Source organism: Larus michahellis, chromosome 2, assembly GCF_964199755.1.
Source record: "Larus michahellis chromosome 2, bLarMic1.1, whole genome shotgun sequence".
NCBI classification, from domain to species: domain Eukaryota; kingdom Metazoa; phylum Chordata; class Aves; order Charadriiformes; family Laridae; genus Larus; species Larus michahellis.
The window spans coordinates 44913510-44936060 of record NC_133897.1 but is presented as its reverse complement, the minus strand read 5'-3'; the positions used below and the strand labels follow the sequence as shown (position 1 = coordinate 44936060).

Below are 22551 nucleotides of genomic sequence, written 5' to 3'. Positions count from 1 at the left end.
ACGCTCCAGCTATGGTGACTTGCTCAGCACGACTCATTGAACCCTTTCCTATTTTGCTACAGCAGATGTGGAACGCATTCAAAAATACACAAATAGGAGAATCTCTACATCCAAGCCAAAGTGAGATTTTGTGAAACACTCGCACATTTACCAAGCCACATATAACGCCCGCTGGCCAACCCAACAAGGTGCCAGGAAAGTTGTTCACTCAACAGCATCACACGCTCCCACTGAGTGCCATTGCCCCTTTATGTCACCTGAACATCCATAAACACATCATCTGTTAAGTTAAAGAGGACAGCTACATATATATTTCAAATATACACAGGCGCTTCCCCCCTCCCCCCATCTAGTTTCTAGTAACTTCTTACAATGGTCAGGTTTACAGAGCATCATAGTTCATGAGGCTGCAGATCAAACACGCTTTCATTTGATCAGGTAGGGTGTGAACTTATAATGCTTCATTGGTGAGTAAATAACCTCATGGTTTCTTATGGGCAATTCTTTTCATTTTATTTTGATGTATGCCAGCCTTTAAGGTGTTTAGATGTTTCCTTTAGGTATTTTTCCTAAAGACTTGGCTCCTAGCCTCATGTGGTTACAAGGTAATATTACTTTTTAATTGAAATAGAAAAAAAAATAATACATTCTCAACCTTTACTTACAAAAAACACAAGAGTGAAACTAAAGTTTCAAAAACCAGAAAAAAAACTAAAAAAACCTCCAAACGTTTACAAATTTTAAACAACTAACCCCGTGATATTTGAATGTATCTCTTGTTATCAAAAATCTTAAGATTAGTTGGGTCTGCTACAGGTCAGTAGTGGGATGGATCAGCAGGGCCCTACATAAAACTTGCTAAGCACCTACCCACACTCAGCACCTATCCAGCCTTCACAAATGCCTCACTGTCAGAAAACCTGCCGGATTAAAATATTCCATATTGCTACACTTTTAATAACTTGTGAACTATTATGGCACTGATTACATAAAACTTTGGAATGGGCCAAAAAAAACCCCAACTGAAATGCAAACAAACAAACACAACTAATGCACAAAAAATCACCACATCTATTGTCTATGCCGGCATCGAAAATAGGATTGATTTATTTTTTACACAAGTCTAGAGTTTCAAAATTAAATAAGTCTGTTTTACAAATTATTTACTTTCTACAAGATCCATTTCCCCTTGAAGCACGCTGTGCATGCCCTCCTAGTGTGAACAGTTTATAGTCTGTGATCAGGCACAGACCTACTTGGCAGGATTTTTTTTTCCTCTCTCAAAATGGCAATTCTGAGAATCATAAATAACGCAGCACAGTTATTGCAATTTGAGCTTATTCCCAATAAATAAAATTTATTAACTAAATAGCTTTCTATGCAGCTTAGCTCTCTTTTCACTAGCTTATTGTTTTACATAGGCTTGCTTCATGTTGCTAGTCACAACCAAATTGTGCCATCTGAAGTATAATAGGAACAGGAATTAATAAACATAAAGTGAAAGTGCATGATTTCATACGATCACAAATAACCTTTAGTCCTCATAGAATACATGCAAAAAAAATACTTTCTAAAATTTAAAGTGATGAAAGTATTTTGTCTAACATACACACCAAGGTATATCTGCTATATGCTTATAAGCTTTGTTTATGAGAATACCAGAGCAGAAGGCTCTTGCTCGTTAAGCTCCAATACATTAGGGTACTTAGGGATGCTGGTGACCTTAAGCAGATGAGTAGCACCACTGACACACGGCAGGACTGACTCCTTTTTGGGAGATACGAAGGAGCACTTTATCATGCCATTCCAATTATCTCCAACACTTAATAGTAAGCCTCCAGTTATCTCATTTTTGTTACACAAATAAACTCTCAATTTATTAAAATAGGTCATGGTAGATTTTAAGTCCTGGTCTAAAAACAGCATGGCAACTGGAGAAATAAAATTGTATGTGATATATGGTGGGTTAACACAGATGACCTCATGGCATTTTTTTACCATAAACCCACTGCTATCCTAATGACTGCATATCTGCATCCCCAGTTTTTGTATTTTAAAAATGCATAGATCATGGCTAACATTTCTCAACAAGAAAAATGTCATAATGAAATATTAAAATTATAAATAGAGTCTGTATAGTTCCCCTCATCATGTTAGGCACATTTCTCTCCCAAGACAAACACTGCTATTCAACAAATCAAGTCACGCATGGTTTGAAAAAATATACATAAAATGAAGAATATGCAGTTGAAGTGTTTGTCTCCTACACATTACTGTGATTCATAGGTTTTCTTTATTAAAAAAAATTCCCACAGGTGGGATTTTGGACTTTTAGTCATTCTCCCCTGCTTATCTTCTAAGGTCCTAGCGAAATGCTCAAAATCATACGAGCTCCTGATTAAACCAGGAAGTAAATCTGCATGCATGCAATTAAAGTGTCTGCAAGGGCAGATGCAGATGACAGTAATTCATGCTCTAAGAAATGGGCTTGTGTATTTGGCAGATTAACTGTTCTGTATTCCATTGCTATGAGGTATGGAAACTGTACTGTGAAACAACCATTACTCATTCCCTCGGCTCTAAGCACGTAGGTCTATCAAAGGCAAGCCAGTCTGGGGAGGGCGGGGGCTGGAAAGAGAAGAGTCTACGCGTTTCAGATTAACGCTTCTCCTGAATGGTTTCTTTTATTTTATTTCCCCTACTTTTTAAATTAGCAAATACAGTAGACCCAGAAGGGAAATGTGCAAGGGGGAGAGGGAAAGAGGGGAGGGAAAGGGAAAAAGCAAAAGCAGCCAAAAACTCTCCGACTTGTTCATTATAGGGTTTTTGTGTTTGAACATCTGAACGAATCATGTGTCTGTTTTTCATTATTCTCCATATGTGATTGTTCCCTGCTTTGTTCAGTGATTTCTGGCCATTTTGTCATGACTGTGCTTATTTTGTTTTATATATTGTTCTATTACAGGGTGATTGTTGCTTCTCCTCTGCCTCACTTAGCAGTTATGCCACCAACAAAGAGCAATCTGAAAATGAGAGGTTACGTCAAAAGGTTTCCCTAGTGAACTGCCTTGCAGCATATATGATTACTTTAGACCCAACTGCTTAATTCATACCAGGGAGAAATCCTCAGATAACACTATTCCTTAGCACGACAGGAATGTAGTGGGTATCTTTTTAAAAATCTGAGGAATACTGGAGAATGACTTAAAGTCCATTGCAGAGTGTTTTCCTCATTTTTCCAAGGGGAAACCTAACACTTCTTGCTAAGAAGTGGCCTATTTTAACAGATCTGCATGGGGTATTTGATACATGGGGTATTTGAAGTAATTTCTTTGCTACATTAACTATTTTCCACTTCCAGCTCTATTCTATACCTTGCTCAACACACAAATGACACTGAAATAAATTCTGAAATCTCCAATCATGTGATTACTTCTTCTATCATCTCCTTGAATTTAATCCACCCTACTGCAATGTATAAACATCACAGGATGATGTGTTCCTTTAACAGGATATCTCATGCTTTGCAGAATGAGATCCAGAAGACTGGAAAGGAACAAAAAAAAAAAACAAAACTCTGTTTTGTTTGTTTTTAAAAGGAATTGATGCAGGTCCCAGTGGTTTAGAGACACTTTAACCTAGTTTCAACTTCGGGGAAAAAAATCTTAGAGCAAATAGTCATATTAATCCATTCAGAGACCCTCAAAAGTAACAGGCTGATTAGTACCATGCAGCATGGATTTAGCAAGAATAAACAATGTCACATCATACTTCCACCTAGAAGCAGGTAACTGGTCTCATGGATAGGCAAGTACTATATATTTTAGTCAAACCTTGGTTGTCTCTTATAACTTGAGGAGATGGGAGAAATACGATCTAGCTAAAGCTGTGATGTAGGTGCCAAACTGATTAGCAGATCCAATTTAAAAAAGAGGTTCTCAATGGCTCAGTGTTGCACTACCTGGTGTAGTGAGAGGGTTTCCTCAAAAGTCTTCCCCAGGTCTGTTATTATTCAGTCTTTTCCAAATTATCTTGTCCAGTGGATTAGAGAAATCATTTATTAACTGTGAAGAGGATACTAAAGAGGTAAGTGCTGCAAGCACTCCGGAGACTTAAAATTTGAGAATAATCTTAGCAAATTAAGGAGTAGCCGGGAAAAAAAATAGGATAAAATTTAATACAGACAAATGAAAAGTACTAGCCTTAGGAGAGAATAATCAACAGCACAGAGCAGAGCACACAATAAGGAATGCCTGGCTGGCAGCAGTGCTGGAGAAAAGAATAACAGAACCGGGGGCTGCAGAGAATCCCTTAACATAAATCAGCACTGTTGTTCTCGTGCCTCACATGTTCCCTGTGCCTCAGAAATGTTTCTACGTTTTAAATACACATAGTTATTTACATGGATATATCAACAAAGAGGAGAGTCACATGATCACAGAAAAGGCAAATGAAATAACCTCTCCACGCTATTTAAAATGGTAAGATTTAGACTGTCTGATATCCTGTGCTCGGCTCTAAGGTCTTCAAGTAAGTGAGCTAATTAGAGAGAGACCAGTGAAGTGCAATATAATCAGAAACGTAAAACAAATTGCCTTTAAGGAAAAAGTGAAAGGACCAGTGTTTAGTCTAAGGAAAAGACACAGCAGACTCACAGCAGTCTTCAAATATATATGTTTGCTGCAAAGAGGAAAGGAATAAACTGTTCTGCATGTCCACTGGGGATAAGAAAAGAAGCAATAGGCTTAAATTGCATCAGGGGAGATTTGGGTTAGACATTAGGAAACGCTTCATTATAAGTGAGGAGAGGGAGCGCTATCACAGATTGCCTGAGGACCTGGAGGAATCTCCACCACTGGAGGCCTTTGAGTGCAGGTTATAGAAACACCCTTCAGCAGTGGGTTAGAGCTGATCCTGCCCTGAGGCAGGTCCTGAACTCTTCAGGTCCCTTCCCCTTCTGATTCCTGGGAAGCTTTTTTTTCTTTTGGCAGCCTTACTGAAGAGAAAGGAAATTGTACCAAGCATTTAAAGCAGCAAAATGTCTATTCTTTTTATGCCACAAAGCATACTGTTAATAAATCCAATTATGTTTACGATCTTTTAATGGCACCACTTATGTCATAAAGATCCATCTTTGAAAATACAAATAAATATCTCTGCCCTACAGTATAATACAACAGCGTGAAAGCAAACTTTTACAAAATTCCAACTCACTGTTATATGGCCCCTAACTACAGTAATCTTAAAGCTAACTACAATATAAAGAACATCAAACCCAGATGTTTTTCTTTCTCGAAATTCTACCATTCAAATTCTTTACAATCTTTCCACTTCACATTTCGTGCTTCACAAACAGGTCCATTCCTTGTTTACCGCTGGCAATGGAAACAGAGGAAGTTGTGATCAGACGGCACCACATTAGTGGAGTGATTACCAGTCAAACATGCTTTTAAAAACAAAACAAAAAGTTAAGAACAATCATCAAGCATGCTTCCCCCAGACTGTCTCCACCAACCTTTAGGCACCCAGCTGAATTATCTACACTGACAACACAGTGGTCTCAGACAACCAAGGTCAGCGGAGAGAAGTACATTTCTCTCCCCCATGGACTTCATCTCATTATTCAACATACAGCCCAGCTCAAATCCAACTCTATCTCAAATCCAACTCAAGCAGACTTGTGTTGCCATTTCAGATGGACAAATTTCAGAAAAAAAGATGAAAAAAGGACGGAGGTGACATATGAGAGAACAGAGAACACCTCAGTCTTGTATGGTAGTGAGAAGGGGGACAAGGACCTACACGTCCCTGTCCCCAAAGGAAGGCCTTAGTTGGAGTGAAGAGTGGCCCCAGGGCAACTCAAACCTACCTGGCCACAGAATTCCTATTTCTCATCCCTCCCATGAGCTGCTCACGCCCTTCCAGCTCTCCTAGGCATAAGCCCCAACTCCTTCCTGCCCAGGGCCCTACCCACAAGTGCTCCTACCCCAAAGCCCTTCTTATCCCATTACAGCACTCTTCCTCCTTGTTAAACCTGCTCAGACCCCATTCAACCCGCTCAGCCCCTTTGTAGCCCCATCAAGCTGCACGACCCCATCTCCCTACAGCTCCCCATGCTGCAACTTGCCTCCAAACCAGTGGCAGGCACATCCATCCCCTTCCAGCTTTGAAACTGCAGGCCAGGGTCCCTCCCTGGCCACCCTGCCAGGGCTTTCTGCACTTGGCCCAGCCCATCTTCCCCCAAGGGTATTCCTTCATAATACAATCAAAACCAAAAAAAAAAAAAAAAAAAAAAAACCAAAACCCAAACCCAAAAAATGAAACAGGTTTTGTTCCTGGTGTAATATTCAAAGAAAAACAGACAGAGCGATGTTATCTGAAGTCTGCCAGAACAGTGCTCCAAGGAAAGGGAAAGCATGTCCAGGCAAAAGCAAATGCATGGCAGTGCCACTTCTGATGATGGCCCATAACCGATCGGATTGGTGGATTTTTCTATGACTAGAATTGCAGTCTTACAGCCTACTTTTCTCTTGAGTGGCTAATGAATGCTATTGTGGCAGGCAATAGGTAAAGGCACACACTTCTACAAACTGCAAGAACATCATCGGTACAGCTGGCAGGATTTTGCCCAGTCTCGTTATTTCCCCAAATGTCTTCCTCTGCTTCTTCTCTTCACACCCTATCTGGCCACTCGTGAGATATTCCTGTACTGCAATGCTTTTTCTTTTCACTGACTCATATAGAAATGCTGTCCAGAAAGTGCTTCTTATCAGAAGAAACCACTGTAGTAGATCTTATTACTCCAAAAGGATTCTTTATACCACTAGTGTAAAGTTACAGAGTCATTTTAGAGCAGAGCTTCTCCCCCATTGACTTGATGGCTCTTCAGACTGGTAAACGAATAATAATTTTAGTCCTGAGATACTACCAGACATATTAGTCAATATTTATCTAGGCAAATATGGCTATACACACACACACGAAACATGCTACAGTTCACTAAAAACTGTTTTCATACATTAGCAGACAAATTAAGAACATAAAACTGGAAGAGGAATCATTTTTATATCTTGGTATCACAACTTGTGGATCTATTTGTGTCAAAGAATATTTTCTTCTTCCAATAGCATAGGCCAAGACTTCACAAAATCAGAAAAATTAAACAAGGTTTTGCTTGGGAAACTTTTCCCAAAGGTTTCACATTTTTATATAGGAAATCAATTTGCATCACTGATGATATCATTCAAATCAGACAGCACTATGTGGTTAGAAGGTAATTTACTTTTCTGCTGAAGCAATTTGATACTTGTTCTGATTTGTGATTTTCATTTTGTTTGTTAATGAAAAAAATTAATGAGCAATGTTACTGGAAACACAACTCAAAGCTCTGGCATTATTAAATATGTTTGTAATATACCGTACATTATGTTGATTGCATAGTTGGAGGCAAAGCCTTGGCAGTCAAGCCACCAGTCAATCATTCAGACAGACAATGAACTCACAGGGTGGACATTTTGCACGTACCTTTGCACTGATTTGTGTTTTTGTCAAGAATTGCCTTTGTGGATACAATTTTCCCATACCTACGGAGAAAACAAAAACCAGAAATACACGTTATCATATTTTAATAACGTACGTAGTTACTTTTGCACACATATAACACATATACTAGGAAGAGATCCACTGCTCTTGAAAAATGTTTGCCTGATACTGCTGGAGAGGGTCCTCCTGCCACTGCAGTTCAACAGACACCTTTCAAGTTCACTGAAAAGCGCTGGTCATTTGCCACACCCTGACCATCTCTGGTCACCGTGCTGTACTGCCAGCGTAAATGCCGATTATAGTAAGGATTTCAGGACATCAGCACTAGCAAAGATACTTCTTTGGTTAAATTAATGAGGTTTGCTTAAAAATATTTCTTGCATTTTTATCTGCCAAACAAGGTTTGTTTCAATACAGATGGACAAGATTCCTCCAGGATTAACAAAAAGGCAGGAATTACGGTCATTTTTTTACATGCGTGCACACACAACTGTGCTCATGTGTGCATCCATGCTTGCACATATAAACTCTAAACTTCTGTTTTGGATAAACAGAAGCTTTGAGTTTTATGTGCGCCTCCTAGCTTTTTCCAAGATAAATGTTAATACTTATTTGAATTTATACCACCTCCCACAGACAGCACGGCACTGCACTGCAATTTAATAGACTAAGCATGATGAAGAGGGAATTCAGGCAGCTACAACTTGTTGCATTAAGCAACTAGACCATAAAATAGGTATCTGTCTTTACCTCACCGAGGTTAAGACTAAAACTGCAGACTTACTATTAAGTATCACAAAACCCTGGTAAAAAAAAAAATCACAGAAGATGGCATTTATGACTGAATATAAGACTTGAGAAGAATAAGGAAAATAATTCTATTTCTCAAGTCATTGATATGTCTTGGTCTCTGCTTCACTGAAAAGAACTCCTTCTAAAATGACCTTTCCCAGATTTTTTAAGAAAGCATTACTCATACTCTGGTAGGCTGGGCTTTCATCTGGAAGACTTTTCCATGGAACGCAACTTTCACCATCAATGAACGACATATAAAGGATTATAATAAAATTGTATTTTCTAAGGGCAAAGCAACACCCATGGAAAATAACCAACAGTTCATTATTAAATCACTGAAATGTATGGCAGACCAATTTTTATTTGGTTAATCTTTATTAACAGCAACACAAATTTGGTGTTAGTAAAAGTCCAGAAACCAGGATGTGGAAAGTCTTGCTGCAATTCTCTTCTCTGCCTAAGGAAAAATAAATCCTGTCTCTTACTATACAGAAAAGGACAGCTAGAGCACTGTACTACATATTCAAAGCCACGCTCTTCTCTGTCCTCTCAGTCTGTAAACATACCCAGTACACCAGAAAAAAAAAAGAAAAAAGGAAAAAGACACCAAAAAAAAAGACAAGGAGACAAAGAGGGAATGGTACCATCATACCATACCATACCATACGGGAAAAGGGACCTTTGGGTTTCAGTCTGCAACCCAGCAAACACTGAAGTATCTCATGAAGGGGGAGCAGCTCCAACAGGAAAGATTGGGAACAGCCTGCCTAAACATACTCTTTGGTATCAGCAAAGAAGATTTGAGGCCATTTTGTGCCTGACAAAGTTCTCATCTGAAGTTTCCACGCTGTGACAGACACGTAACCACTCAGCTTTAGATAAAGGCCACTGTCTCTCCATCACTCTTTACTCTGTTTTCGTGACTGATGCAAAGTGAGACTTTCCATTTCACTGTTTTTCCCTTCCCTAAGAACCCGCAAAAGCATTTGTTTCCATTTGACTTTCATTTGGGGGAGGAAAAACATGCTTTGCTTTCTTTTATTTCAGACTGAAACCAGTCAGAAGGAGGGCGAACTGACCTAAAGGCATTAACAGTTTGTGCAATCTAACTTGAGCCCCAATTCAGCCGTCTTTTAGGAACCATAAAGACTGTACAAGCCTTCCTCCCCTCCACACCCCCACTTTTTTTTGCTGGTTCTGGAGATAGGCAGGATTTTGTGCTCTGAAGGCAGGCGTAATCCATTGTACGCTCTACCATCATGGATACACGGGCAGGTAGTTGTGGGTCTATTTTGCCATAGCTGGCTCCACTCGAAACACACACATAACAGATTTAATTTTAACCATGAGATCACATGCTTTTCTAACCTCAGGTGTTTCCAGAATTGGGGCCTTTATACTCACTTATGTTCCACTTAATTTTATAATTCTTCATGGTAATACCTGCAGTTGACTTTGGCCTCGAAGCCATTAGAGCACATATCTTAAGAAGGCAAAGCCAAATTCTCTGCCAGTGTGATTTATGGTTGTTCAGTGGGCCAACTTACCCAGCAGGAAATTTGGGCCGCGCGGTGCATCCTCATTTGTTTGATTTATTTAGATTTAAAATCAAATACATGAAAAGCATGCAAAAACATGCCTATCTTGTACAGCAAAGGGCCTCTGACAGATATATAGAAAAAGAATCCAACAAAAATCAGCGGCTAACCCACAACAACCTCAAATAAAACACAACTCCTACCTAAACTTCCGCCAACAAAAACTAACACCCAGCCTCCATTTCAGCCCAGCCACTCCTAATGAATTGATATGTTGTTTCATCCAAGTCATGTGAGAGCTAAAAGTTAAGGTTTCTTGCCAGCAGAGGCAGGCATTTGTGGTTCCACTGCTTTTATTACCGATTTCCCAGAGCTATTTGCTACATACTGTGATCCTGCAAATGCTTAGTTACACTAGAGATTTTACTCACAGAAGTAATTCCGTTCAGTTCAGAAGAGGTTTCCTCCCGCACGTAAAGTTACGTGCGCACCTTCACGTTTACAAAAGCAGACATCAGAGCAGTAAGAGGCACCACAATAACAAACACTGTTATAGGCAATTAGCCATATGCACGCGATTTAATCTACCGCTATAAACCTTGAGCGCTACCACAAGAAAGTAATTGGAATTAATTTGGACACTGTTTTCCTAAATATTTCAAGTAATTATTTCACAGTAATCAGAACATCAGTTCTGATGACGAATGTTGGTTGGTGTGCTGCATGAAATCAGGAAGCTATTTTCTTCCTACAAATGTAGTCATATTTCTTTCTTGCATGTGTGGAGAGCGGTATTAAGTTATGTCTCCTCTCCAAAGTTGTTTGGCTTTCTGTTTCTGTGACCTTCAATTGTGATTTGATGCATCCAGAAATACCAAAACGTATTCTTCAATGGGAACGCCCAGAGAAATAAGGATAGCATGCATCACAAGAGATCACAACGGCCTGCACACCTCTGGTCTACAAAATAAGATACCATTAATGTAAAAAATGCCAGGTACGATTTGCTTGTCATGACAAAACATGAGCACTATTTAACTTCCTCCTGAGCTACGGTGCACAGAGATATTCTTTCAAAGATTTTGAATCAAAAATTCCGGTCAGAGAAACGTAATTGTGGACTGAAGTTCATTTCAATGCCTATTACCAACCCTTCAATACAACGAGTGTATCATCACAGTATCCAAGGGAATAGATGTTATGAATCTGTGAGATGGCTACCTCAACAATATGGCTACTGAACATCTGAACCAAAATTTCTATTCAAAAGATTTCCAGTCATACAACATGTAAGTTTTTTTATTACATTCTTTCCCAATTGTTATTTAAAGGCATAGTAAGCATAAATAAAATTGTTTACACCGTTGTTGTTTTTTAAATCCTTTTAATCTCTTATATTCAATTATGATTTTAATGTTTTTTCCACGTAATAATTTTCATTTAAAACCAGGTGGTCAGATACTTGAACGACCTTCCATGTCAGGAGCAACTACACAGACTAGGACTCCAACTCATTAAAGAAGGACCCATGCAGTGAGATGGTGACCAAGTGTCTTCATTGTTTCACATAGTGCATAAGGACGGGCAAGGAAATTATAAGGTTTAAAAACTGCATAAGGTGGTACTTCCCCAGAACGGAGAGTTACTTGTGGAACTCATTGCCACAGCCCGCACTGATGCCTCACAGAGCACATGTCTACAAAAAACTATCAGTCAATTTCTAGGATGGAAGACCTGTCACGAAATTAAAAGCAAAGACACATTTGTGGCCCTGTAGGCCCCATACTGCCAGAAACTGGGAGAGGGTACTAGAGTAGTATCATCGCATGCTGGCCCTGTTTTAATACCAGGCACCTCCACAGCTACTGAAACAAATTGCTGTCTGACCTGGCCCAGCTGTTCTTAGATGGCAAGAGAACATTAATTTGGGGGCAGAAATACCTTAAAAAACCTAAAAATTTTTACCATCTCTTGTATATATTGGCTTGGGGTGAAACTGTTCAAGTCATCTGATATCCACTATTAAAATGACCAAGGTCACTTAAAAACACTTCACTGTCACATGGAGGGAAGGACTAAGGGAAGACCCCATGGTGCTGTGCACAGAGAAACCATCTCCCTGCTCAGTCCCAGCTACAGAGCTATGTCAAAAACCATTCTCAAGAGCCCCATCCCACTGCACCCCACATTTTCTGACTCCTCAGCAGACTCATGAAAGATGCAAGCAACGCAGAATAAACCCCTAACGTACACCGAAGCTGCAGTGTCAATAGATCATTTCAAGAGCTTGCAGGCAGGCGGTCGATCAGCACTTACACCGCAGACAAAGCTCGACCCGGTCGTTCCCAGGAAGTTATTTGATAACTGCTGTTAAAATGGAGACAGTTTCTGAAGGAAGCACTTCAGCTGCAAGTGACACCACTTACAAGATGCGGGAACCTTTCCCACTGCCCACACCGATGTGAATTTGCTGTCTCACGGCACACAGGATTTAAGCTATTTCTGTTTCTGCCTGCAGGAAGCCGGCGACACAGGGGAAGGCAAGTGGGTACAGGGTTGGGAGGGAACTGAGATTCAGACGGGGACCAGCTCAGGACAGAGGAACCAGCACCACCACCCCGCTGCTGCCAGGCAATAGGCCAAGGAGGGAAGCTGCTGAGGGACAGCCACCACCGAGAGCCTCTGAGGCAAAGAAGGGATTTCCTGGGAGACCAGTCTGGTTGGGGCCACTCAAACTTTTCGACTTTTCCATGGCATTATGGAAAACAAAAGCTTCTGCGATAGGTATGTCGTGTTCTGTCCTTCAAGCCCGCCTTCGGGCTGGCCACAGCTAGTCCTGTAACGCCAAACAGCCGCTGGAGCGGAGTCTGTCACCACTTGCCCGACGCGGTGCTACACAGATGCTGCCATCCTCATCGTCAAAGTGGTAGTGCACACACTTGTACAAAACACAGCTTTTGCCCAATTCCAGTTACTGTTTCCATGCTTTAAATAAATGCGAAACTTGGGATTTAAATTGAAGTAGCCAGTGTAGAGAATTCTTCCTCGCTTGGTAAAACCAACGGAGTTACCATGTAATTTCCAAGTTGAAAGTTTAATAATTATATCCCCGGTGTTAGGGTTCACTCAAGGCCTCACACATTGCTCAGAGCACAATTCACCCAACTGAAAACAGTCTGCATTTCTGGGCATTTAGGTAATATATGCTTTTATCTCAGGAACTTTTGTACTGGGATGAATTCGACCAGCAGTAATTGGATTTAGATAAGCAACTCTGAGGCTCTTTCATTCTTGTGAATTAATATATAAATAGCATAACTGAGTTCATTTTGTTTAAAGCAGACTCTATTAGGAAAATCATGGATTTTGGGAGGAAAAAAAAAGCCCATACTACGAAAGCCTAAAGTACAGAAGGAACTGCTGCTGGGTTTCTCAGAGAGACGTTATTCCTATAATACGCTGCCACATGAACTTAGGACATCCAAATACACACAAAAGGGAAATTCACTCAGAAAGATAGTTCTGATTCGCATGATCATTTCTGAGCATTTCATCTACTGCATGACGTTTTCAATGCTTCTATTTTTTCTCAAAAATACAACACATTACTATTCTACCCATTAACAATGATTGAGCTGCTTTGTTGTTGTTTTTCTGTATTTTATGTTTAATTAAAAAAGGAAATGCTAAGACTAAACTCTTTAATTCACACAGAGATACAACAACAACATTCATGCCATTCAGAGCACCTTTTGTTTTCACAGACCAGCACATGGCTCAGGGAACAAGCAGAAGAAGGTAGTTGCAGGGAACCAGGGGTACTGCATTAACATGACTGTACTTCTGTAAGAGTTTAACGCTCAGCTGCTCTGTCAACTTACTCAGTCTAGCTGTCAGGTTTACAAAATTCATTCGTTCACTACATATAATAAGAGTTAGTGCAGCAATTTAGAATAACAACTTATCCAAGAGTTTCAAAAACACCACAAAAAAGGGGAGGGGGGCCTCTTAAAGCCTTTGGTTGTACATCTAAAGTGGCCCTTGACTCAGGGCCCCTGAGTCATAAGTACTGAATTCTGTAAGGGAAAATGTTGGTCAGCAATTTTGAAACTCAAGCTATGTATTTGTTCTACCAACGGAGAGTTGTGTAGAAATAGTTGTGTAGAATCTGTGTAGGAACACCTACGATCAAAAAATGCCTCTATTTTTAAAATGCTAGCTTTCCTTTTCAGTGTCCCGAAAATATGCTGCTATCAAAGCACAGGAAGGCATCTCACCTTCATATTGACTAAAACAATACAGGCATCTCACATTCAAGTTAGAAATGCATTTATAAGACAACACAGACAGTACCGAGAGAGAGAGAGTCATATTCCCGATTCAAACTAATCTGCATTCATATTCTTAAACATTATACATATTCACCTCTGGACAAAGAGTCCCATATGAAAGCGTACAGGCTCTGAAGACTTACTGTAATTGTTTTCAGCACTTGGGAAATTAAGCCAGGTAAAACAGAAGATAAAGTAAACAAAATCTAAGAAGATACTAAATTTCTGGAAATATAAAGAACTTGAACTTTCAGACCTGTAAGAAGTATATCACTTTAGCAATTCAAAGGTAACGTTTCCTGTAGCCTTGTTCCTTTCCTTGCCAAAAAAAAAATTAAAAAAAAGGTGGTTTTGTCTGCATGTAAATGAAATTAAGTGTCTTGATCCACCACTTGCAGAAATAAAAGACAGTTTTTTCATTGCCTTCAGTAGGTACAAGCTCAAATCCTATTCACAGTGCTTATAATAAGGCTACAGATTTGTCACACTCTTGATACCCAAGACAGAATAAAATGCCAGTTACTAAAGTAGCACTTCCCATAAAAGCCTGACATTTTACAGTGGTTTTCCCCAGTTTGTTGCCAGCTCTTAGTTGCAGTTTTCATTCTAAACACTGTTTATTCTGAATTATTGGTATATATTATATTCATATAATATCTGTATGTTTGAATATTGACACTATTTAAACCATGATTACATTATTGTATATCATATTTAAATTAAAATTCTGAGGTCTATATTTTTTGCTTTGCTAGAAAGCTGTTTTTCCCTCACAGTTCTGCCATAAGAAATAACCAGTGTTAATAATTAATTAGCAGAATATTCTACAGTTGCTAAATTAACTACGGAAAACAAAATTCACACACAAATTAATAACTGTGATTTCATGCATAACACTTCAGTCCTTCTTCTGGGCCATCATTAAATCTTCAACTACTAATTATTCCATATTTGCAAGAATTCAGATGTCTTAAAAAAAATAAAATGCAACTTTTGTCTGCAGACACTCAGCAGTGCTGCTAAATTTTCTATATAATGATAGGATGTATTATTGAGAAGACAGCTTAGGGATCCAAAACCCTTCACAGAATAAGATGTAGTTTACTGCAGCCTGTCACAAATGGTAATGCCAGGCATATCCTAATTTTCAAAGAACAGGAGGGGGGAAAAAAGAAACAACAGAACATCCAAAACCTATCTTTTCTACTATAAAGACATTGCTCATAGGTGTTGGAAGAAAAAAATTAAGCAGATCTTCAAACTTGAAGAACCTCCTCTATCCAGCAACTTAATTATCTGAGATATTCTGGAAATAAACACCCACCCACCTCCAACATATCATGCCTATGTGTAGAATTTATTTACTTTGTACGTTCTTGCATGCTGTGCTGTCTTGTATCTGATTTCTCATTCACAGTCTTGCTTACTTACGGAGGATTCATTGTTAAATTACAGTTGGTATGAACCAGCATGCCAGTATACCATGATATTAATCTCTAAAGTATTCAATCATTTAACAATAGCCTCATTATTCAAGGGAATTCAGAGCGTTCGGTTTCTGCAGATTTTCTGACATTTCACTAAAACAATTTACTCTTAAAAGAATTCTATGACTGCAACGTTCTGTAAAATATATGTATATATGTCTCAATCAGATGGTTCCTCTTCATTAATAGTCAAGGAAATGAATTAAAAAAGACAGGAATTAAAGAAGAAAGCAAGAACTCCAGCTACCACGAGGGACCATGAACTCAAACTGATAATTCAAAGCAAAAGCATTTTATAGAGTTCACACAGAGGCCATTTGAATCAAATGTGTGAGTGAGACTTCTTGAGTTCACAGAGCTCCCATTTCATTATTTACAAATTAGAAAAATCCAGGTACTTGGGATGTCTTTGAAAACAACTTAGACTTTGAGAGGAACAGTTTCTTAGGAATTTTACATTGCAAAATACGTATTTCAGGAACTACATCACAGAATTCCTTCTTTTTCTTCAATATATTTATTTTAATCCTGTTCTTTCCAGGGCTGGAATGTCAGAGTTGTATTCATTTTCCAACGGCGAAAGTTTGACAGAAGTGATGCAGAGAGCATGTTTTTCTCTGCCTGAAATTTTCAAGGAGAAATAACAAGAGCATGGATTTGGATTTTCGTAATTACATGGACAAAAGTGCATATTGTTTGCGCAGGACTGGGACAGAATATCTCTGGTTTTGAGTTCCTTTAGATTTTAACTCCACCAAGTATATTTTTAAACGCAAAGATTTTTTGTCCATTTATTTGGGCAAGTCTGTAACATAAAGACAGCCGCAGGAGACGGTGTGGAAATGGATTTGATAAGCTGTTTGTCCACAGTATTTTTAAATACTCATGCACGTGTACAACTTCAGGCATGTAAGCAGCCCAGTTGAACTTACAACAGGACAATCCAAGTTTCTCAAGGTTAAAGCACGTTTGTAGGCTCATAAATTGATGTGCTTGTTTGGTGTGGAAAGTCCTCCCTACAGCCCTGATACAGTAAATAGACTTAAACAGGACACGCAAGTGCATGTTTCCAGTCAGCGAGTGCTTTGCTTTCCCCAATGCAAGGCCTACAACTACTACTACAGTAATTAGTTTTAGGAGGACAAATCTGTTCTTGCTGGTAACTCACCACAACTCCCAGGCCAAGGTCCCAAAGCAGGTATTCTCCATAAATGATAGCTTTGTCAACAATAAAATTCAGACTAGTTGAAGCTGCCTAACATGCAATACAGATAGATAATTTATGAATCATTTGTTAACTTTTTTATGTTTTCAAAATCCTTTTAAAACCTGCACGTAAATATAGCATTAAATGAAGAGTCATCTGTTACAAAAACACATTTACGGGTTTAAAAAGATATTTAGTGTAGAGCCCTTGTCTATTATATAAATGATTCTTCATTCTTTATTGTCCAAAGAAAAGTGGACATAATTGAATGTATCGGCCTCACTGTGTCAGCCTGGTAAATGTCTTCGGAGAGGGAGAGATTACTAAAAATTGCACTTGGGATCAGAGTCTTGGTTTCCAGAAACATGGTAGCCCCTTTCTGGCTCCAATGGGCTGCCCCAATTTATACCAACAGAGCAGCTGCCTCATTATTTTCTGTCTTTGAGCGTTGAAGTTACATTTAAGATAACATCAAGGGGTAGGGAAAATGGCGTAATTAGCAGGTCTCATAGCTCTCTGCTCATCAGTCAGCACTTCTGAGAACCAATGAGCCTAAGACAAACAAAATCTTAGTCAACCAAAACCTCCTCACTCAGGCTTTGTGCCATCTTCTCTCACTGGACACCTTGGCCGTGAGTCTCCTACAGAAGAAAAGCCAACATTGGCAATTGCTGTGTTCTGCTGTGGTTGGGTTTGCACCCAGAAACAGCCAACGTGGGTCAGGAAGGGGTTAGACAAGCCATGGGATTCACTAAATAAATACGCTCTTCATATACTCAGTGTCTTCTGTCCTTAAAAGGACACTTGGTTGGTCCTGTCAGGCAGAACCCTGGATGGAGAGCTATGAAAAAAGATGTGCTATATAACCCATCCTTTCTGAAATATACATGGGCAGATCTGGAGGAAGAAGCAAGAATTTAAATATTTTATGTTTTTGCTGAGAAATTTTACCCCAGGAATGAAAGACTCACTGAAAAACACAGTGAGCACATCTTGAAATCTGATCACTAACACTGGATTTGGAAGCAAATGAGCTTCAGTAGTTTGGGAGCCCTCAAGATGGGTCTTTTGTATATTGTTGGCTTCAGGTGCCTTCAAATAAACTAATTAAATAAGATACAATCCCAAATCAGTGGAAAAACCGACCTCATTCTAAGTATTGGGCATACTTTGAGAGGGAGAGAGAGAACTGTGATTCACTGGGATAAATACACAATTCTTCCTGTAATGGGACAAGGAGTACAGTAGTGACAATTGCTGTTGTGCCAAAAAGTTATGAAATTAACTTTTGGTATTAAAACATAACTAGGAAATAAATACATTTGAGATATGCTTTCATTTTGCTTATATATTTCAAGTCTTTGTGACAGGGTTGTATTTTCATGCCTCTCTTTACAGACGCAAAGGAGAGAAACCGACATTTTTTTAAAAATTGAAAGCTGAGATTCCCATCTTATCACATGCCTCAGGATCTAAGGGTTTAAGAAACAAATATTGTGAACCTCGCAATAAACTTCTGAGGCTTGGCAACACCAAGGGCAACATCTTCATCAAATATTAGTGAACATCCTCAGCTAGGGAAAAAACACTGCTTGGCAGTTGCACGTTTTGGGTCCAGAAAACAACCTTGTGACGAATAAATAAATAAATAAAATAATAACAATGAACAAATCCACCCTGTGTTCTATTCCCTGCTTTACAAAAAGAGATGGATTTAAAGATTTATGAAAACCCCAGTGCTGACACCCCTCACTTTGCTATCCTATCACACACATAAATGGCAAGTATATCCTATACAGATAAATTATATTCCAGCAGCCAAAATATAATCTGCCAAATGTGCTGGGTTTAAAAATTAATAACAGAAAATTTATAATGATCACCTCTAGCAGCAAGCTGACTGCTTTTTGAACATCCCATCAGGAGCAGTGAAAGCACAAAACCAATGGAAAATGGAAACAGTCAGACTTCATTGCTCTCTGCAACTACTTGAAAGGACACTGTAGAGAGGCTGGTGCTGGTCTCTTCTCACAGGTAATTAGCGATAGAACAAGAGGGAATGGCTTCAAGCTGCAGCAGGGTAGGTTTAGGCTGGACATTTGGAAAAAATTCTTCACAGAAAGAGTGGTCAGACACTGGAATAGGCTGCCCAGGGAGGTGGTGGAGTCACCATCCCTAGATGTGGTTAAGAGTCATTTGGATGTGGTGTGAGGGGATATGGTGCAGGGGAGAACTTTGTAGAGTAGAGTTGATGGTTGGACTTGATGATCCCAAGGGTCTTTTCCAACCTAAATGATTCTATGATTCATGGAGTCAAACACATATTCTACAAGAAACAGACCTATAGACTGCAAATGTTTACAACTATGAACAACTTAATTCATACTCTGGACAGTCCTGAATGTACTCAATGGCCAACTCTCATAAACCAAGCACTTGCAGCATCAGGCCACATATTTACGCATTCCTGAAACATCTTATTCATCAACAGCATTTGCACCCTTTCCTCCCACCTACTCAGACCATGGGAGTTTCCGACCCTTTCCCTTTCTGCTCTTCAAGAAAGGAAGTTCTCAAAAGACCAACACCTTGAATAAGAAGCCAAAGCAGAAGAAAAGGTCCGCTCCAGCTATTCATTTCCCATGTGCCTCTGCCCTTCGCTTTCTTTGGGCTTGCTCCAGAGACCACTGAGATCAAGAGAAAGATCTATGGATTTCCCCTGTTCTGCAATTTCTGAGCACCATTCAATGTTACTCTACATTCCGTTTGTAAGACAATTTCCTAAGTTCAGACTTCAGTTTCTTTTCAATTCCCACATTCTCAGGACAACAGCTCCTTTGTTCAAGCTTCCATGTTTATGGGAATGTTATCTTATCTCTGGTTTAGCCTTTAATATTGAGCAGAGTCAGAAAAGAATCATCCTCTTGTTTGAGATTTAAAGATTTATGTCTGCTTACATTTTTAAGATATATAAACATACAAACATACTTACAAAGTCTAAGCAAACTTACTCATATTAGAGCTGTTATCTGAATGATGATATTTAACACCAGTTACAGTTTAGTTCCCTTATCTCCCCCGTGAAATAGTTTTTTCAAAATCTGTTATGAGAGTAAAATGACAACATCCTAGGGAAAACAAGCTTCTCCAGCCTGTCTGCAAGGGAGCTGCAAGGCTGGAGCAGCGAGGTTTAAGCAGCAGGAAATCAGCAGAAAATAAGAGAGAGAAGCAAACTATTACAGTGTGGGGGAGGACTTTCATAGCCACTGGACCACCCAAAGTTGAGAGAGATATTCCATGCCACGGTGAAACTCTGATTCAGAGAAGAGACACAAATGTGTAAGAGTGGAGAATGGCAGAAGAAAATAACCCTAGTCTGAACTCCTGCACATGGTGAGGAACACAAGGACCCCTCCACGCCACAGACACACCAGTTCTACTGGAAAGCATGGAGCTACCTCAGCTAGTTCTAACCTAGTCCTAGCTTTCACAGTGCAGCTCCAAAAACCCAGAAGCATCTGCAATATAGATGCTCCTTCAGGAAGTTACGTGCACAGTACTGATTCAGATCTGCACGTTTGTTCTCCATCTAAATGACAAATGCACTTTAAAAAAGAATCATCATTTGTCTAAACCCCAGGCACCCTTCTTCCCAGCCCCATGTCCCCTACCCCAGAGCTTCTCAAGGCGGCCATTCTCTCTCCCATCTCTAAGATCAACATGTTCAAGACCTGCTCAATTTTAACAGGAAGAAAAAAAAAAAAAACAAAAAACAAAAAACCAAAAAAAACAACCCACCTTGAACAGAAAGCCTTTTGAGGCTTCCCTCACTTTTGAAACCTTTGTATTTTTTAATCCCTGCTCTGCCAATTTTGTCTCCCCTTCCCCCCCTCCCCTTCAGTGGAAATTTTCTACTCTTTACAAGCTCAGCTCTCTGCAGAAAATTGATTTCCCCTAGGATACAGCCATCCTACTGTTCTATGCATGGTCATTAATGACCATCCTGTTCACCACAGAGACAGACACGGTGGCAGTCCTCCTCAGCTCCTTAGCACAGAAAGCGCACAGTGGGGAAAATCAGAACCACCTCAGAGCTTAACTGTACCAAGAGTTCATCACCTCCAGAAAATACCATGCAAAATCTCCAAATGACCTATTATAAGAGCATAATAATTCTTGCTGGTTTCTGTCACTCTTTACTTCCACTGCACTAGATTAAGCTCCCCCAAATGACGATTGTGTAGCTGCCTCTGTCCCAGAGCCATGTGGGAATGAACTCTAAATCAGATGTGACTTGAGCTCAAGTTGGCTTTACTTGGGCACTGGTATCGGGGTATCCAAGGGCAGAATACATTTCAGCACAGCCTGCAAAACCTGCCTGAAGATGTAAGAATATATCTGGGTACTGCACTTTTTTAGCTGCTGTTCTAGCTGCTTTGGAAGGGGTGTACCTTCTGGCTGCATGGTCTCTCGGAGATCTGCAGTCTCACATTTGATTGCAGTGAAGTCCCATCCTTGGGTGACAGACAATTCTGACCTTAGCTCTTGGTGGCTCTGATGCCAATGGATAAAATAAAATGACTGTACTCACAAAACAGCTTAAGCTGATAGACTGTAAATTGACTCCCTGCCTCCTCCTTGACCCATGGGGTCCTTGTAAGAACTTCCCCTTGTCCCTGCTGGTACAAAGAGGTACAATAGAAGACTGGAAGCGGCATGGAAGAGGATGGTGTAGTCAACACCTTACCTTCTTCCATTTCCAACCAAGGATTTTTATGTGATGAAGTTATCTTGCTTACTGAGTTGCATTACAAGTTTCAGCAGTACCAAAAATGAGGAAAAATATGAATAAGGCCCAAAGATGTTAAAACATAACTAGCTTGCCTTTTTTTTTTTTTTAGAGTAATTCAGCTTAGTTCTAATGATTTTACCTCAAATAAATAGCAGCAGTGTCTTTAAATAAAAAGGTAAATTTAAAACAAAACCTTCTTAGTGACTGTTGAACAGAAAAAAAGCACCCCTAAAAATTGATTCTGAAATTGGGAGAGGGGCTTAGCTACTGAACTGCAACTTGGTCTGAAAAAAGTCAACACAGCTAACGCCTGATGCAGCACAGACATGCTGGGGTGGGTACACTGTCCAAGCCAAGAAATTCATATTTAAAGCTTACATTGTCCAGCTACGCTCTGTAAATTGTGCCAGGATTTCTTTATATAATTCTCACTAATACTGGCTGATGTTAGCTGAGGAAATCCTCCGCAGACAAACAGGACAATCCACCCCGCTGTAGGTTCCATAAAATCACACGCTCTATGGAAATTTCCAAATACCTCGGCACAATATGGGTGAGTTAAGGATAAAGTTTCAAGCCTGAACTCCATAATTTCCTGTCTTTTGCTAGTCTACACAGCTCTTTAATGTTATGTTAATATCATTTTTGTGGGTGTGATTGAATTACCCGCCGCTCTTGATGCCAGCATTAGTGGATTTCTGTGTAATAGGAGAGCATGCTTTACTGCACATACTGTTACTAAATACCATTAAGCAGACCAGCTGCAGACCTCCTGATAGCAGGACTGGAGGGCTACCTCGTTAGGAGGCGACGAGCACTTTACTGCTGGCACACGGCCTGAATCCCGCGAGCCCTCAGC

At 39.7% G+C, this 22551-nt stretch overlaps 1 protein-coding gene across 10 annotated transcripts in view; it reads right to left on the bottom strand.

Annotated features, from left to right (window-relative positions):
- The window catches only part of RBMS3 (RNA binding motif single stranded interacting protein 3), a 716669-nt gene that overhangs the window by 318864 nt on the left and 375254 nt on the right, over window positions 1-22551 (bottom strand). For all 10 annotated transcript variants that reach the window (XM_074575088.1, XM_074575087.1, XM_074575089.1 and 7 more), the window contains one exon: window positions 7525-7583. In XM_074575088.1, coding sequence (XP_074431189.1) covers window positions 7525-7583 — 59 coding nt within the window. The remainder of the gene's footprint in view (window positions 1-7524; window positions 7584-22551) is intronic.